This window comes from Phocoena phocoena, chromosome 9 (genome assembly GCF_963924675.1).
Source record: "Phocoena phocoena chromosome 9, mPhoPho1.1, whole genome shotgun sequence".
Taxonomy (NCBI): Eukaryota; Metazoa; Chordata; class Mammalia; order Artiodactyla; family Phocoenidae; genus Phocoena; species Phocoena phocoena.
In genome coordinates, this window is record NC_089227.1 from 74,048,751 (window position 1) to 74,068,200 (window position 19,450).

Consider the following 19,450-nt stretch of genomic DNA (forward strand, 5'->3'; position numbering starts at 1 on the left):
ATGAAGCAATAATTTTTTATTATTTAATAAGCAAAAATAACCTTGTACTATTTTGAAGTGTTTTTTTATGGATCCCAGCGCTGGGCTGAATTCACAGAAGTTACTCAAATATACGGATTCTGGAATTGATTCTTAGAGAAGGGGATGGTCATTCTCCCTACATTTTATGCTCTGTAAATGTGATTTTACATTCTCTCCAGATTCCTTATTCTGGGCCACTCTATAAATCTAGCAGGAGTATTATATTGTTTTGATTGCTTTCTTTTCCATTTAAATTGAGATAGAATCCAATAGGGCCACTTCTTATGAAAACTGAATTTTATTTTATTTATTTTTTTAAATATTTATTGGGTTGCACTGGTCTTAGTTGCAGCTCACCAGCTCCTTAGTTGTGGCATGCATTTGGGATCTAGTTCCCTGACCAGGGATCGAACCCGGCCCGCTGCATTGGGAACGCTAAGTCTTAACCACTGCGCCACCAACAAATTCGCTGAAAACTGAATTTTAAAACTTCATCTCTCTGTGGTTTAATCTCAAACAGAGATTTTTTTTTTTTAACTGGGGAGATAATGGTCAGTAAGTTTCGTTAGGCCACCATCACTGTCACCAACACAGAAACAGACTGTTTTCACTTGCTTTTGCCCATGGCTTTAGGGATGTTTGATAATTAGCTGTATTAGACAAAGTTCTGATAAGAAAAATGTATAGAGTGAGCAAAAATTTTCTACATCTTATGCTAAATGGCTTGAAATTGCACACTGGAAATTTTGACTTACCTTTCAGTCTAGTTAGGAAAAATATATTCACATACTACTAAAATTAGCTCTCTATTATATTTATGCTCATCAAGAATGAGACTTTTTTTTTCTGAGAGAAAAGTATAAATGGGCATAAATGGAAAGACTAGGTTTTAGACTGAATTTTCCCCTAATATTAGAATGAGATTGTCTAAAGTTATGCTTTGGAACTAAGTAAAATTAATGGTTTGCCTTCATTCTTCCCTTCCATTGAGAAAAGCATAATTAATTACTCTTTCTTGCTTTATACATCAATGAATGCCATAGGCAGCTGAGGGTCACCAGGATGGATGCCAAAAGTGCTGTGAAGTTATAACAACAGCAACAGATAGGTTGATCCACAGGAGGAATAGATTTGGTAAATTATTTGCTTTCCCTCCTCCTGACATTCTCCCATCCATTTGCTTTTCCAGTGCTCACTTGCCTACTCAGTTAAATACAAACAAGTCCTAGTAGAGTGACAGAGTTTCAGAGTCCTGGTTTTTGTAGGTAGTTTCCTTGATGCGAGGGTAGTAATCAGAGATGCTGTAAAATGAGGAAGAAGCAATATGCTCAGGCATTCCATCTTCTCTGAACCTTTATACAGGAAGCAGGCGATGTGTCTTTGCAAGACACTCCCTAGGTGCTTTGGGGGAATTGAAAATCACTCACATAAGGCTATAGATGTTTATAGAGTGCTTATCATGTCCTAAGCACTGTTTAAAGACCTTTATTTGCTATCACATTTGATCTTATTTTAACTCCAAAGGTAGATGTTATTACCCTTTTTGTGCATAGTGGAAGAAACTAACAATCAGTTAAGTGAGTGAAGTAGCAGGGATCTCAAACTCAGATCTGTCTGACCTCAAAGTCCTATTTTACCTGCTTCTCTTAAAAGAAGAAAAAGAAGGAGCAGAAGAAAGAAGACAGAAGGAGAGAGAGATCTGTCACAGAAGATGTCAATCTAAAAGGAGAAATGTGAAATCCAGTAACAGCTAAAGCAGAATTACTCTGAAGCTAACAAGGCTGAGGTTTCAAAGCACTTCACTTGCCTGAGCCCCTTTCAAGGCCCTGTACATAATTTTGTGTTTATAGTTTTGAAATCTTTATTCTTGAAAAGAGCTCCCCTCCCCCCAAAAAAAATTATACCCTTGAATAAGAGATATATAGATAAAATGCTAAGGTAGTTCAGAAGAGGAAGCAGTTATTATCATTTGGCTAGGAGTTGGGCTATTCAGGGAAGGTTTTCCACAGGAAGTGGCATTTAGAATGAAGCTTCAAGACTTAAACTGTGATTTGAATAATTAAGGTGGGTGAAGAAAGGTGCTGTAGGCAGAGGGAAAAACATGAGGCATGGAGCATGTGCGGAAAACAATGACTGGTTCAGTCATTCGATGACTGGAGGATGCATAAAGGATGTAATTGGATCCAAGATTGGTGCAACTTGGTGCAAGTATGGATCTTGAGAGCCAAAGCAATAAAAGGAGGTGATAACTCAGAAAATCCTAATTGATTTTGCTACCACATGGTCTTTGAGAGCAGTGGTTCTCAAAGTGTGGTTCCTGCACCAGCATCATCTGTGTCACTTGAAAACTTGCAAGAAATGCATATTTTTGAGCCTCACTGAGCCCTACTGCCCAAGGGGTGGGGACAGTGGTCTGTGTTTTATCACACCTTCCAGGTGGTGCTGATACATGCCCATCTACTTGTGAGAACCCATATTTAAGAGAGTCTTTAGGTGTAGAGGAGTGATGTAGAAGAGTGAGGGTAGAATTCCAACTGTAAAGGCTTAGGGAATGGGTGATTCCTAAATTGAGGGGTTATATAGAACACCAGTGTTGGTGGTGGGAGAGAGAAAGCAAGAACATCTGTCTAAGAGGATGGGTATATAGAGGGATTTGCCTTTGTTCTATAGGAGTAGTTGGGGTTTTTTTGGTTTGTTTGTTTTGTTTTGTTTCTTGAGACAGGAGGAAAGGAGATAAGTGGAGTTAAAGAGAATCATTGAGCAAAAAGCTGGAAAACTGAAGGTGTTCTTATTAGGCTGCCTTAATATTTTAAGTCAACTTCCAAAATCATCGAAGTTGAGTAGTGTCAGTCCTCTGATTTTGTTCTTCTCCTTCAATAATGTGTTGACTGTTCTTTTGCATCTCCATGTAAACTTTAGAATCAGTTTGCCATATACACTAAATAACTTGCTGGGATTTTGACTGGGATTGCACTGAATCTATAGATCAAGTTGAGAAGAACCAACATCTTGACAATATTGAGTCTTCCTATCCATGAACGTGGAATATCTCTCCACTTGTTTAATTTTTCTTTGATTTAATTCATCACTTTTTGTAGTTTTTCTCATCCTGATCTTGTGTATATTTTCTTAGATTTATACCTAAGTATTTCATTTTGGGGAGTGCTAATGTAAATTGTATTTTGTTTTTAATTTAAAATTCCACTTGTTCATTGCTGGTATGTAGGAACAAAAACAGTTTTATTTTGTTCTTCTCAATCTGTATGCCTTTTATTTCCTTTTCTTGTCTTGCATTAGCTAAGATTAGGGTGCTGAAAGCAGTTGTAAGAGGGGACATTCTTGCCTTGATGTTGATCTTAGTGGGAAAGCTTCACATTTTTCATCATTCAGTAATAATAGCTGTAGGGTTTTTGCAGAGGTTCTTTATCAAGTTGATGACCTTTCCCTCTATTCCTACTTTGCTAAGAGTTTTTATCAGGCATTGATGGTGGATTTTGTCAAAGGCTTTTTCTACATCTGTTGATATGGCTGTATTATTTTTCTTGCCCATTGATATGATGGATTGTATTAATTGATTTTCAAATGTTGAACCAACCCTGCATATCTGGGATAAATCCCACTTGGTCATGGTGTATAATTCTCTTTATACATTGTTGGATTTCATTTGTTAATTTTTAAAAGCATTTTGCATCTATGTTCATGAGAAATATTGATCTGTAATGTCTACTTTTGGTATTATGGCAATGCTGGTTTCACAGAATGATTTAGGATGTAACCCTTTTGCTTCTGTCTTCTGAATGAGATTGTAGAAAATTGGTAGAAATTCTACTTTAGGTGATTTGTAGAATTCACCAGTGAATCTATCTGGGATTGGTGCTTTCCGATTTGGAAGGTTATTAATTATCAATTCAATTTCTTGAAAAAGTATATGCCTATTCAGATTGTCTATTTCTTCTTATGAGTTTTGGCAGATTGTATCTTTTAAGGAATTTGTTCATTTCATCTAAGTTATCAAACTAGTGGGCATAGAGTTGTTCATAGTATTTCTTTACTATTAATAATATGTATTAAGAGATGTAGTGACTTTCCCTCTTTCATTTCTTTAAAAAAATTTTTAATTGAAATATAGTTGACATACAATATCATGTAAGGTTCAGGTGTACTACATAGTGATTTGACATCTGCATACATTATGAAATGGTCACCACAATAAGTCTAGTAACCATTCATCCCCATACAAAGTTATTACAATATTAACCGCATTCCTTATGCTAAATAAGGTAAATATTCTTTCATTTTTGATGTTAGTAATTTGTGTCCTCTCCTTATTTTCTTAGTTAGCCAGGCTAGAAACTTATAAAATTTAATGATCTTTTCAGAGAACCAGTTTTTAGTTTCATTGATTTTCCCTACCAATTTCCTATTTTCAATTGGTTGATTCTACTGTAATTGTTATTTATTTATTTTTCTTCTGCCTAATTTGGATTTAATTTACTCTTCTTTTTCTGGTTTCCTAAGATGGAAGCTTAGATTATTGATTTTAGATATTTCTTCTTTTTTGTATTACATATTCTTTTCTATACAAGATATTTATATTATACTACAAATATATATTTATTTTATATGAGATATATTAGATATTTCTATATTAGATATTTCTTATTTTCTATAGCATTTAATATTATAATTTCCCTCTGTACTGCTTTTGCTGCATACAACAAAATCTGATAAATTTCTTTTTTATTTTCATTTATTCGAAATCTTTTTTCCCTTGAGATTTCTTTTTTAACCTATGTGTTTTTTAATGTCCAAGTATTTGGGGATTTTCCAGCTGTCTTTCTGTTATTGATTTCTGGTTTAATTCCATCATGGTCTGAGAGCATACATTGTATGAGTTGCATTCTCTTGAATTCGTTAAATTGTGTTTTATGACCCATAATGTGATTTATCTTGGTGAATGTTCCCTGTGAGCTTGAGAATAATGTTATTTTGCTGTTGTTGGATGAAGTAGTCTATAGGTGTTAATTATATCCAATTGACTGATGATTGTGTAGAGTTCAACTGTATCCTTACTGATTTTCTAACTTCTGTGTCTGTCCATTTTTGATAGAGGAATATTGAAGTCTCCAACTTAATAGTGGATTCATCTATTTCTCTTTGCAATTCTGTCAGGTTTTGCCTCATGTTATTTTGGCACACTGTTAGGCATATACACATTAAAAATTATTATGTCTTTCTGGAGTATTGGCCCCTTTATCATTATATGGTACCCCTTATCTGATAATTTCTCTTGTTCTGATGTCTGCTCTGTGTGAAATTAGTTACTACAACTTTCTTTAATTAGTATTAACATGGTATATCTTTTTCTGTACTTTTAATCTATTTATATATGCCTTTACATTTAAAGTGGGTTTATTTCTTTAAAGTGAAATTAGGGAAAGACAAATACCATCTGGCTTCACTTATACATGAACTCTAAAAACAAAAATACTGAACAAATATAACAAAACAGAGAGCCATAGATACAGAGAACAAGTGGTTGCCAGAGGGGTGGGCACTGGGAGGATGAGAGAAATAGGTGAGAGAGATTAAAATTTTTTGTAGTTGCCCTAAAATTTGCAATATATGTTTTCGGCTAATCCAGGTTACGTTTAAACAACACTATAGTGCCTCACAGGTCTTGGAAGTATGTTATTATAACAAAATAGAGTTGACCCCTGAACAGAGTAGAGGTAGACGGTGTCCACCCTCTGCACAGTCGAAAATATCTTCTCTGTTTATCCGGGATTGCTCTGTACACATGGTCCCTCTTTATCCGCAGTTCTGCATCATCTAATTCAACCAACTCTAGATATTGTAGCACTGTAGTGTTTACTATTGAAAATAATCTGCATGTAAGTGGACTTGCACCGTTCAAACCTGTGTTGTTCAAGGGTCAACTGTATTCCCACTTCCTCCCTCTTTGTCCCTTGTATTGTTGCTGCCATTCATTTCACTTATACAGAAGCATATATATAAATATACATAATTGAATACATTGTTGCTATTATTATTTTGAACACACTACTACCTGGCAGATCAATTAAAAATAATAAAAATAATATTTCTTATTTTACCTTCACTTATTCATTCTCTGATGCTCTTCCTTTCTTTACGTAGATCAGAATTTCTGACTTAAATAATTTTCCTGAAGAACTTTTTAAAACACTTATTGCAAAGCTGATCTACTGGCATCAAATTCCCTTGATTTTTGTTTGAGAAAGTCTTTATTTCTCCATTATCTTTTGAAGGATAATTTCACAAGGTACAGAATTCTAGCTTGGTGGTTCTTTTCTCTCAACACTTTAAATATTTCACTCCATTCTTTTTTTGCTTGCATGTTTTCTGAAGAATAGTTGAATTTAGTTCTTTTCTTTGTTCCTCTATAAGTAAGGTGGTTTTTTTCCCTCTGGCTTCTTTCAAGATTTTTTCTTTATCTCTGATTTTCTGTAGTTTGAATATAATATGCCTACATGTAGTTTTTTGGCATTTATCCTGCTTGGTGTTCTGAACTTCCTGGACCTGTGGTTTAGTTTTTGACATTAATTTGGGGAAGTTCTGAGTCATTATTGTTTCAAATATTTTTGTTCCTTTCTCTCTTTCTTCTCCTTCTGGTGTTTCCATTGGCGGTATATTATACCTTTTGTAATTGTCCCACAGTTCTTGGATATTCTGTTTTTTAGTCTTTTTCTCTTTGCTTTTTGGTTTGGAGGTTTCTGTTGTCATAGCCTCAAGCTCACAGGTTTTTTTTCCTTAGCCACGTTCAGTCTGCTCTGCCCATCATAGCCATTCTTTATTCCTGTTAAAGTGTTGTTGTTGTTTTTTATCTCTTGCATTTCTTTTTTAATTTTATTAAAATTTCATTCTCTCTGCTTACACTATTTGTTCTTGCATGTTTTCTACTTTTTCCATTAGATCTCTTAGCATATTATTCATAGTTGTTTTAAATTCCTAGACTGATAATCCCAACATTTCTGGCATATCTGACTCTGGTTCTGATGCTTGCTCAATCTCTTCATACTGTGTTTTTTGCCTTTTAGCGTACCTTGTAATTTTTTTTTAAAGATTTTTTTTTTTTGACGTGGACCATTTTTAAAGTCTTTATTGAATTTGTTACAATATTGCTTCTGTTTTTTTGTTTTGGTTTTTTGGCCACGAAGCATATGGGATCTTAGCTCCTTCACCAGGGATCGAACTTGTACCCCCTGCATTGGAAGGTGAAGTCTTAACCACTGGACCACCAGGGAATTCCCTACCTTGTGATTTTTTTGTTGAAAGGTGGGCATGACATACTGGATAAACGAAACTGGTAATTAGGCCTTTAGTGGTGTAAGGTCTGGGGGAAAGAGAAGTGTTCTATTGTCCTATAATTAAGTCTCAGTCTTTCATTGAGACTGTGCCCTTGAGCAGTGAACTTCACAAGTGCTTCTCAGATTTTTCTCCCCCTTAGGTGCAACAGTACACTTATGTGGGCTGGAGTTGAGTATTCTCCTTTCTTCGATCAGTTAGGTTCTAATAAAAAACCCAGTAGATTAGGTTCTGGTAAAATAGTTTCTCTTGAAGGAGGCCTTGTTAAGAAAAACAGAATGTTCTGTAATATTATGAAATTGTGGTTTCCCACATCTTCCTGCTGGATGCACCAGAGGGTATTTCTGTGTACTTCACTGTGAGATGAACTGTGATTGAGCTTCTGGAGGTAATACTTACAAAATCGTGGGGACCTCTCTATGAATGACCTCCCTGGGAGGTTTTTACTCTCAGACTTGACTACACTGAGCCTCCAGCAATTTGTTGGTTACAGTTTAGATTTCCCTACCCTCGCTTGAGTTGCTATGGAGGTTTCTGATCATGGGTTTCTGCTCCAGTAAGTTGTGATTCTGTCTGTCTCTCCACTTGTGGTGGCAGTGATTTGCCGTGTGACTTCATTTTCTGAAGGATCTAAGAAGAGTTTTGATTTTCAGTTTGCTTAGCTTTTCACTTGTTGTTAATATAGAGTGATGACACCCAAATTCCTTATATGCTGGACCAGAAACTGGAAGTCTTGTTTTTCAATTTTTTTTGTCCCTTTGCCTGGCACATTGCCTAGCTTACTATATCTTAAATGCATGAATGAATGAATGGATTATACCTATTTCTAGGTCATATGATTGATTACAGTAGGAATTGATTCTTAAAATGTTATTCTGAGCAACTCTCTTAAGAATGTAATTTCTACTGCTTTGCCCTTAGAACCTTTAACAACATCTTGCAAACTGTAACAAGATGCCCCCCAAAAAACTTCTTGCATGGTGATTAAGAAGTAGGCTCAAGTTTAGTATGGATCTTCCTTGACTTATGATGGGGTTATGTCCTATTAAATCCATTATAAGTTGAAAATATTAAGTCAAAAATGCGTTTAATACACTTAATCTACTGAACATCATAGCTTAGCCTGGCCTACCTTAAACAAGTTCAGAACACTTACATTAGCCTACAGTTGGGCAAAGTTATCTTACACAAAGCCTAATTTATAATAAAGTGTTGACTATCTCATGTACTTTATTGAATATTATACTGAGTGAAAACAGAATGGTTGTATGGTTATGGAAAGGTTGTGAGTGTGTCAGTTGTTTACCCTGATAATCACATGGCTGACTGGGAGCTGCAGCTCACTGCTGCTATCCAGCATCATGAGAGAGTATCATACCACATATCGCTAGCCCAGGAAAAGATCAGAATTCAAACAGTTTCTACTGAATGCACATTGCTTTTGCATCATTGTAAAGTCAGAAAATTGTAAGTCAAACCATCTTAAGTCAGGGACCATCTGTATATTATTTCTATTATCCAAAAATCCTGCAATCTTAACTGTGGTCTAATTCATCTTCTTAAAAGAGAGAGAGAAAACATTTGAAAAGGACCTAAATGGACATTTCTTGTTTAATTTTTAATAAATTTCGGTGTTCTTGGTTCTATGGTTGGTGTGTAAGAGTCCATTCAGGCTGCTATAACAAAATATCATAGGCTTCGTGACTTATAAACAACAGAAATTTATTTCTCACAATTCTGGAGTCTGGGAAGTCCAAGATCATGGCCCCACAGGTTCAGTGTCTGATGAGAGCCCACTTCATCATAGGTGTCTGTCTTCTCACTGTAACCTCACATGGTGGAAGGGACAAGGGATTTCTCTGGGGCCTCTTTTATAAGGGCACTAATCCCATTCATGAAGGCTCCACCCTCATGACCAAATCACCTCCCATTGGCCCTACCTCCTAATACTGTCACATTGGGGGTTAGGATTTCAACCTATGAATTTAGGAGAGACACAAATATTCAGCCTATAGCATGGTGAAAAGATGAAAAAATCAATATTTTGTGCAGAAAAATGATTCAATCTTCATATTAAAACACTTTGTTCATAGAAATTACTTTAGTGAAGAGATGTCCTATTACTTTCTTGGCTCTTAATTTAGGCCTTTACTTCACAGAACCTGTGCTTTAAATTTTATTTTCAACGCATGAGAAATGTAGAAAGTATTTCATAACTTTAACTTAAAAACAGTAACTTAAAAAAAACCTTATTTTTCTTTTCAGTCTCAAATAGTTTTTTCTTAAAAGCTTTTGATTTTTGCCTAAATTTTTAACATCACCTTCCCCTAACTAGAATATCTCTTCCTTTTTTTCCTTTTCTCTTTCCTCTCAAAATACAGGCTGTGATTTTAATCTGGAGCTAGGTCTTTCATGATAAACCTAGATTTAACAAAATGCCTCAGACGATATATTGTATATATTACAGTACTGGATAGTCCTCTGATTAAATAGATATTGAATCAGACTTCAAGGTCTGTTCTTTTGGGTGAGTTTATCTGCTCTCTCCATTTGTAGTCTCTTTAAAATACTAAGATGCCACAAACAATTCAAACAATATCAAGGGCTCAGATAGATCATAGCAGCATAAGTGCCTAGTATCTATTTGATTTGTTAAACACATATGGAATTCTGTCTTATACTGGTTTTATAAGGAGCATAGTCTCAAGAACTTATTATGTTAGGAATTATGTTTTATTAATAATAAACAGATTAATAATCAACATATAAAAGCTACAATTATTATAACTCTGGGGATCCAAATTTCATTTGATTTGGCATCTTGATTTCTGGAGACTAAAGGAGATGAAAAATAATTACAACAGGTTTCAATCTGTTGCAGTATTAAAATGGTGAATAAGACACTCTGAAAAGAATGTACTGAGACTGTTCTAGTCATGGTACAATGCAATTACAGCTAGCACCAAACTCAACACTGTTTAACTTTCCACATAACATTTTGATTTATCTTGATCCAAAGTTCTCAAAGAGGAGGTACACTGAAGTTACTAGAAAACATTGACTTGGAATTAAGATCTATCTTAAAAGCTTCTTTGCGGGAAGTACTCTGGCCTTATTCAACAGATCACTGAGAAGCCTGGAAAAACAAATCCTGGAAAAGAATTATTATGTGCCAATTATATAAACAACAGAAGACTTTGTTATGTATGAACCAATTAGATTCCGCGCTGTTGAAAACCGTGTGTGGCATAATGCAATGCCAGCAGTTCAACAATATAAGGAAACCAGAGCCATAGCTAAAAACTTTAAAGCTAAAGATTTACAAATTGCCTCTTAATCTGGTTTTATCCCAACATAAAACCTGTGTTCTCTAAACATTCAATATTTGCTTCTTAAGGAAAAGGAATGTAGTCATTTATCCTAATCATTAGAATCCTGGCTAATGATTGAAGAGTCTGAAACTCAAGGAACTTTCATCAAAAGTGCTTGATATGACTTTAGAGCAGATCACTTCCTGCTCTTGAACTTGCCTTTGCTTCTCTTTCCTCATGCCTCATCTACACAGGGCATACTCAGATTGCTTATACAAAGCCTTACTGTTGTGTTTGGAAAATCATGATGTATGGTGAATGTGTTTGTACAACATGGGCTGATTCAGAAATAGAAGTGTGCATATGAAATTCCACAAGATCTTTAAATTAAGAGTTGATCTGGTAATTGACCCAAATTGACTATATTCATTTATTTATTAGATCTACTAAATAAGTTGATTCATTCATCTACCCTCCCTCCCTTCCTTCCCTCCTTCCTTCCTTCCTTCCTTCCATCTATCTACCCACCTGCTCACCCACCTATCTGTCTGTCTGTCCATCCATCCATTCATCCTTCCATCTGACTGTCTCTCAGTCAATCCAAGTAAGTTTTTATTGAGTATTTATGTGAGCCAACCACTATGCCAGGTGCTGAGAATTCAGTGGAAAACAAGATAGATTACACTGCCCTTTTTGAACTTATATTCTTTGGGTGAATACAAGCAATAATCAAGGAAAGAATAAATAAAATAATTACCAATTGTGATTAGTAATATGAAGAACCTCAACAGGGTTGAGGTTGTTTATCTGATTTTCTCAGTTGTCTCAGAAAACAAACGTGTGAAACTCCCATTATAGGGCTCTTATGATAGACAGAAAGACAATTGTGTCACTTTTGTTTATCAGCTTACCTAAAGGCCTAGTTTACTACCAGGTTCCTAGTCAGTATTCAATAAGTTATTATTGTGGGTTTCACTCTCAAGCATTTATTGTGGTCTGTAACTAGTTCTGGTTTAGGAACTGTTACTAGTCTGTAATAAGTATAGAAATTGAGAGTAAGCATTTAGAAATTCATTTTTATTTTCTACTTTTTAAAGTACTGATGGTGGATTGGAAACTAAAACACAAAGCAAAACTGTCCTTTACCACAAATAGTATAAAAAGCACGATTTACAAGACCATTTGTTCAGCTCTCTTGTAAAAAGGCCAAATGATAAGAAAGAAATAGCAATAATGTAAGGGGAAAGAAAGAAACATTCAGTGCCACTAAATGTCGAGCACTTTATTCAGGATTTAGCTAATGACTGCAGAAATGTTCTGTCCCACTCACAGCACCTTCCTCTAAGAGCTGGGTCTGGGCTGGCATCAGAACACAGAGTCAGCTCCCTGTGGGGCACATGAGGCACCTCTTCTCTCCTTGCAGTGCACAGCCTTCTCACTTCCGCGCTGTGTTCTTACAGTCTTTAAGGAACAAGACTAGTTTTTTCTTTTCCTTAATATCCCTTTTGCTTCCTAAAATTCTCTTCTTGCCAATCAGAATGGATATAAAAAGTTGATTTGACAACTGTCCATGTGCTTATCCACTGAGGAGTGGTAAGGCCCAACCTGCCTTCTGTGAGAATGTGAACTTATTCTTTATTTTAGGCCTAAACTTGATGCTCACTTATTTTATTATGGCAGTATCTAAATATTAGAACCGTTGCAGATTTATTAATTTTCGAACTCATATTCATGTTTGGAACTAGATCAAGCTACAGGTCTCTGCTTCTGGCTTGAGCCCATTCTCAAAAATTAGAGCATTAACAGGGAGATCAGCTCGGTGCTTTGTGACAGCCTGGAGGGGTGGGATAAGGAGGATGGGAGGGAGGGAGATGCAAGAGGGAAGAGGTGTGGGAACATATGTATATGTATAACTGATTCACTTTGTTATAAAGCAGAAACTAACACACCATTGTAAAGCAATTATACCCCAATAAAGATGTTTAAAAAAATTAGTGCATTAAGACACTGTATCTTTGTTTTCTTCCATGCAAAATGGGCATTTTCAACCTTTTTGCCATTAGTCAAGGTCAGTGATAAATGAACCCAGCATCAGGGGTCCAATCTGTTATGGCCAGTTTCTATGTTGTCTTCCAGGGTTGCTCTCTTCCAGGTCAATTTTGGTCAGAATTTGAAGTGTGCAAAAAGGTTTGAATGAATAAGTGAAACTTCCCCTGGTGATGATTTAAAAAACAACAACAGCAACGAGAAAACGGTTCCAGTGGGTTTTTTTAGTAACGTATAATATCAGATTACATTTATGGTATCGTATCTATCTGTCACAGGAGTAATTCCATCACTGATATTCTAGGTGGGCCTCTTGGGAAGAACTGGGTCAGGGAAGAGCACTTTGTTACTGGCTTTTTTGAGACTGCTGGACACCAAAGGAGAAATCCAGATAGATGGTGTGTCTTGGGATTCAGTAACTTTGCAACAGTGGAGGAAAGCCTTTGGAGTCCTGCCACAGGTAAGCCAGAAAGACTTAGCTAGTAAAAAAAAAATGACTAAGTACAGTGTTCCCTTTATTTGACACTTGCACTCAAGAAATTCACATTTCCCTGCAAAATATATTCCCTATGTATCGCTGTCTTTTTTTTTCTGCAATGCAGCCTTTTCATAGGGAGAAAAACTACTTCTAGAAGTTTGGAATTCTCTGACATACAGTTATCGAACTATTAATAGTTTCGATAGCTTTTTCCGGAAGACGTAAACCACCGCAGGAGCATGGGGCTTTTGTTTTTATCAACTTTTTTTTTCTGCTTCAGTGGTCTGAGCTCCAAGTTAGCAATAACCGTAGGTTGAGAAATGCTTTGCAAGATATAAAAGATGCTGCTGAAATAACAAACGCTTGGAAGCATGAAGTAGTGGAATTGAAAATAAAAAGTGTAATGATTGTTTTTTTGTTCTTTGAAAAGAATGGGGATTCCCTGGTGGCGCAGTGGTTGAGAGTCCGCCTGCCGATGCAGGGGACACGGGTTCGTGCCCCGGTCTGGGAGGATCCCGCATGCCGCGGAGCGGCTGGGCCCGTGAGCCATGGCCGCTGGGCCTGCGCGTCCGGAGCCTGTCCTCCGCAGCGGGAGAGGCCACAACAGTGAGAGGCCCGCGTAACGCATAAAAAAAAAAAAAAAAAAAAAAAAAAAAAAAAAAGAATGAACCATGTCAGAGTAATCTGTAGCTTTTTTTTTTTTAATGTCACTCTTTGATTTGGGTCACAAAGGATCTTCAGCCTCACTGGCTTAGTATCATTCTATCTGTGTTATTGTGCAAGAGGACTTTTTAATTATGAGAGAAATAGCCACAGTTCCATTTTTAAATGATCTTAATGGAAACCAAGGAATGTCTTTACTGGCACCAAATCTGAAAGGCATGGGCTGTATATCTACTGGTGTTTGTTCTCATCGCTATGGATATAGTTGCTGGTTTAATATCTTTGTTTCCCTTATACTAATGGGCACTGAATCCTTTCTACTACCATGGTCCTAACAATTCTCTACTTTTAACACAAAATTAAAATGCCAGGAGCATCTCCAGGTAGATGCTACAGGCTACAGATCTAGCCTGAGAAAACAGCTTGTATGTCTTGATAGATTACCTCTGTGGAACATTTGCTCCTTTCATCTAATGAGGCACTAAATATTGTAACTGCTAGACTGATGCTTTTAATTCATTTGTCTAAACTTTGTCATGTTGCCAGAAGCTTCATCAAAAGCTTTCTCAAAAGTTCAGCTTTGGTTGAACTTTTGAAAAACAGTATTGTTTCTTCGGAAAGAAAAAAAGGGATTGTCAGAGGGTCTGAAGATAAAGAAACACTGGGAATACAAGTATCCCAAGGTGACAGCATTAGGCAAGATAACAATGTTGAAGAGCATGGGATAGAATTTGGTTTTCCGAGATGCCCTGCCGTTCAGTTGACTCTGTTTTCTGATCTCATTTTAAACTACAGTAGTGAAACTTGTTCTTTTTTGTTGTTCTTGTTTATACAAATCCGCCCATTAGAATAAGCAAAGCTCTAAGAAATAATTTCAGTTTCATTGAGAATCCTTTAGTTTATCTGCCATGTGATGAAAAGATTTTTGTTTTATTGTATGTTCTATTTAGGAACCCAAATATGCAAAACGTAGAGGAAAACCAAGTGAGCTAGAATTATGAAAATTCTTTATCTTGCCTCTCTGCCAACATGAATCTTCCAAACTTGCCTTTTCCCTCTTCTACGGCATCAAGTTTTTTATAAACTAAACAAGAAGTACTTTGAGCTACGCCTTTAAAACTGTGTAATCGTGCTAATAAAAATGCTTCTCATTGTACATGTTTATGACCCTGGTTTCTGGGACTGTCTTCCGGTATCACAAGGATGTCTGTAGACAGAGGTACTATTTCTTGTACAGTGACATCTTGAGAATGTTAAGTGAATGCCCAAGAAAGAGAGAAAGAGGGTAAACTCCTCAGACCTTTTTAACATCCTAACCAAGAGTTGCTTTTATTTTCCCAACTTTCCTTTGAAAGTTCAAGTTAAGTAATTTTTTTCCTTTTCTGGAGTTTGATCTTTAAAAAGCAGAAAGAAGAAATTAAAAATCCAGGAACTATTTTTGTTTGCTTTTCCATCTTTTGTTTTCCCTTCCTTCTTTCTGATCTTGCAAGAGTTTCCCCAAGACCTCTGACATTGAGATAGCAGAGATCTCTAGGTCAATTAATCACTTGTTTTCAGACACATGAAACAGGAACTTTGAACAAGAAACTTCCCTCTCCCTCATAGTGATCCCAAGACGTCAGCTGTGGAATCACAAGATGTCATTAGTTTCGGCAAATTCTTGCAGTTTGTGTGTGTGTGCGTGTGTGTGTGTATTTGTGTGTTCTTCCCTCCTGCAGCTAGAAAGCAATCTTAGAGAAGGTACCAGCGTGGAAAACAGGACATTGTGTACATTTCAACGTGGAGCCTTCTTTAATTTGTTCTACTTTACCTCTCAGCTCTGAGAGCGTGGAGAAGACAGTGAGGCCTATAGTCAGAGTCCCATTGGCTTAGGCAATTGAACACCAAGACTTAAAATTGTTCATTCGCCTTGAATCTTGTTAATCACTTAATTCATGAAAAACAGAAAAATAAGTTTAAATTTATTTTAAAGCCTCAATTACAAATTTGAAAGGCTGCAAACTATAATTGGGGAATGACTAGGCCTATTCCTGCAATAAGACTTTATGATCTGAAAATAATCCATACCTGCATACGACTTCCCCCAGGGCTGGAGCATCTTTTGCTATCAGGGCTATCAGATAGGGCCAAATCATGTATCTGTAGAGCTGAACAATGAAACTGTGAGTGCAGCAGTTCACATTCAATTTCACAATAATTAACAATTTAATAATTAGTTATTAAACTTCCATATGCTTTAAATGATAATAATTACCATAGGTTCCATACTTACGTAAAAGATACTGAGGTCCCAATCCCACCCATGAGCTTTCAGTGGGAGCTCATCGCCTTAAGTCAGCGATCAGAGGAAGAAGCCAAAATGCTAAATTAAGCATAGGTAATTAAGTATAGTGATGGAGTGCCATGGGTAATGATGAGCAAGAATCCCGCTCCAAGCTCCGTCATTACTACTTCCACCACAGAACTGTAGCCTTCCTTCTTTTATCCCCACTGCTGTGCTTTTCTCACCTTATTCTTTGGAATTCTCTATTACATGTTGCACACAGATTAAACTTTTTATAGTAGCATTCCAGCTCTGTGATTTGCCAAGTCAAAAACCTTCTAAGACACCCCTTTCTTCACTGAATAACATCCAGATTCTTCCATTTGTGGCTTAGGTCCCTGATAATCTGGTCCCAACCCAACCTGTCCAGTCAGATCCACCACTCCTCATACCTGGGCACCTTTAAGTTTCAGTCAAGCTGGACTTACTGTGCCGTGAGATATACCTCACTTTTCTCGCTCATTTCCTCTGTCCACGCACTTCCTCTGTCTGAGATGATCTTCCTTCACTGGAGTCACTTTGGCATCTCAGATGTTAAACTCTGCCAGATGGCCTCTTCTGACTCCCTCCCTTTCCCTGTTAACCCTGACTCTAACCCCAGCTCTCCACTCCCACATCCCCATCCCAGATGGGATCTAGAACTTTGTTTACAAATCTCTCCTGGTACTTCTCTATGTCTTATATTGGAATTATCTGTGTATTTATTTAATTTCCACTCAGTATCATAAACACTTTGTAGACATACTAGTTAAGGAAGCAAGACGTAAAGACAAAATCATCAACAAAGAAATCTAGCAAGAAGAATAGAGTAGCAATGCTAAATTCAACATAGATTTTTTTTCCCTTACTGATTTTTCTACCTCTTATATAGCACACACAGTAGGTTACATGGTAGGAATTCAAGATGTATATTTTTCTTCTGAGTCACTAAAGGCTTGCTCTCTTTTACAAGAGGCTGTGGTTCTACCAGTGTCTGGGTTTCCTTGCTATATAACCTTATGCAATTTATTTAATTTCTCTGAGCCTCAATTTCCTTGTCTGTAAAATGTGTATAATGGTAGTAACTACTTCATTGGGGTTTTATGAGGATTAAATGAGTAAAGGAATAAATAACTCGAAGTACTTAAACTACTCCCTGGCATGTAGAAATTACAACACACTGTGTTATGCTGGTTGTTACTATTTTTTAGAGTTCCTTAAGGGCAGAGGAGCATGTCTCTTTCATCTTTGTATTGACAAATGAGTATTGACAGTTTCACAAAGAAGATGATGATGGAGGTGGGCCTTAAAGGGTCGTAAAATGTGTAGGTTTTAGAAGGGTTGGGGGCAGGGAGCTGTGGAGAGGATATTCTAGGATCCTAGACATGGATATTGTAAACAGCTACAGAGGTGGAACTAGAAAGAGCTGTGGGGGCAAAATGGGCAGAGGAGGCCTCCTGTTAGGGAGCGTTAGGAGAAAGAGGGAAAGACTTCACTAGTACTAAAGTGGTCGAAGAGTGGGTTGAGTCTTCTTGAGCTGGAAGGAGGGTAGGAAAAGAGCAGCCAAAGGGTATGCTGCTGCTGGCTGTGTGTGGACAGAGGACTTCAGCAGGCAGGATGGGAAGCAGGGAGATGGGCTCAGAAACTCTCTAGCTGTGATGTGGTGAGAGCCTGGACTAAAGTGAAGAGGACAGTGGGCATTAGGCATGGAGTGCCAAATTCAAGGGAGAAACGAAAAATAACTAGTATGGACATTAGTGCAACACAATTGTACTATTTCTGAGCCTAGCCATTTGAAATTTGTGATAATTTGGCCAGATCTGAAAATCATTTTTAATGCTATTTCTGATAAAGTGTGTATTAAAACGTAGTGTAAAAGGTCGTGAAACATTAAATGACTTTACAGAAACAAAAATCTGAACACGTTACATGCAGTCAATTTACCTACAAATAAATGATATGTACATCAAAATTTTAAGGTTATTCTCAAGTTGTTATCCAGCTTAAACATTTTTGACTCATAAAATTCACCCTGTTTTTCTTTCTAGATGTTCCTAAAAGCAAAGCAGCATTTATTTTTAGACATTCTGTAATCCAACCTTAGGATCTCGATTTGTTCATATTGGATGAATTTTTATTGTACAAATTCAATGTATAATAAAGTTTTGCAAACATTGCCAAAAGGCAAGATCACAGACACTTTGTTGCTTATAAACATTTGGCCCACATTTTAATAAAACTATACATTGTATATGTATGTATATACATATTGTGTATATATATATATTGTTTTTTCCCACCCTTCTGAGCCAAAACAAAGCAACACTATATACTTAAGGATAAGGAGTCATTCCTCCCACTTATTTAATTTATACTACACTCAATAACCGCAGAAGACAAATGCTTTTTTGTTTTTCATCTGACCTCCAAGTCTAAAGCATAATGCCTGTTGCTGTGATGCGTGGCCAGCCCTGAATGCCCCACACAGGCTCAGCCATCGCCACTGACCTGAGCGGTTGAGGAGTCAGCTTCAGGGAAGAGATGAGTCAGGTGGCGAACAATGGTGCTCTCTTTGTTCTTCCTTGAGCCCCAAGAATTGTTTTTGTAGCATACATACGTGATGACATTACATAAATATCAAATATTTGCACATCCTAATTTTCCCACCGGTGAACAGTTTCTTGAAAGAGAGGTAGAAGATCATTGTGATATATAATTTCCAGCGTATTTTTTGCTGAACAATCAGACTGTGCCTCCTTGGCCAAACCATATAATTTCTTAGGACCCTGGCTGTTTCATCTGTACACCAGGAAAAGGACATAGGTGACCTCCAAGGACCTCTCAGCTTTAGAGATGAGTTTGTAGAAACACTGTTTCCAATAGTATAGAAAACAATGGGACACCCACTGGCACCCCTCAAAGCAAATGAGTGCCAGGTACTAGTTGTCAGACAAGAATGGAATGTTTGATTAATTGTATGAAACTGAATTTTAACTGAACCAGTTCGTTCACTTAATTTTTCTTTAAAGTTAAAATTGAAGTATTATTTTAATGCTAGACAATAAACTGTAAACAAAAGACCTATAGAATTTCTGAATGGTATCAAATCCACTGAATCTAAAATTTTTGAATGTCTAGTTTCAACAAAAACTTTCTTCCAGTGTAATTTTTAATATGTATCTATTTTAAATAAAATTAATATATAGTATATTGCCATACATTTATTACGTATAAATTATTAGGCTACTGTGAAAAAAGTTAGGCATACCATTTCTCAAGCAA

The 19,450-nt window shown here is 36.6% G+C and overlaps 1 protein-coding gene across 1 annotated transcript in view; it reads left to right on the top strand.

Moving 5' to 3' along the window:
• CFTR (CF transmembrane conductance regulator) overlaps positions 1–19,450 on the top strand; it is a 201,451-nt gene that overhangs the window by 164,060 nt on the left and 17,941 nt on the right. Inside the window, exon 23 of the mRNA XM_065883990.1 lies at positions 13,030–13,185. Within this exon, the coding sequence (XP_065740062.1) occupies positions 13,030–13,185 (156 nt within the window). The remainder of the gene's footprint in view (positions 1–13,029; positions 13,186–19,450) is intronic.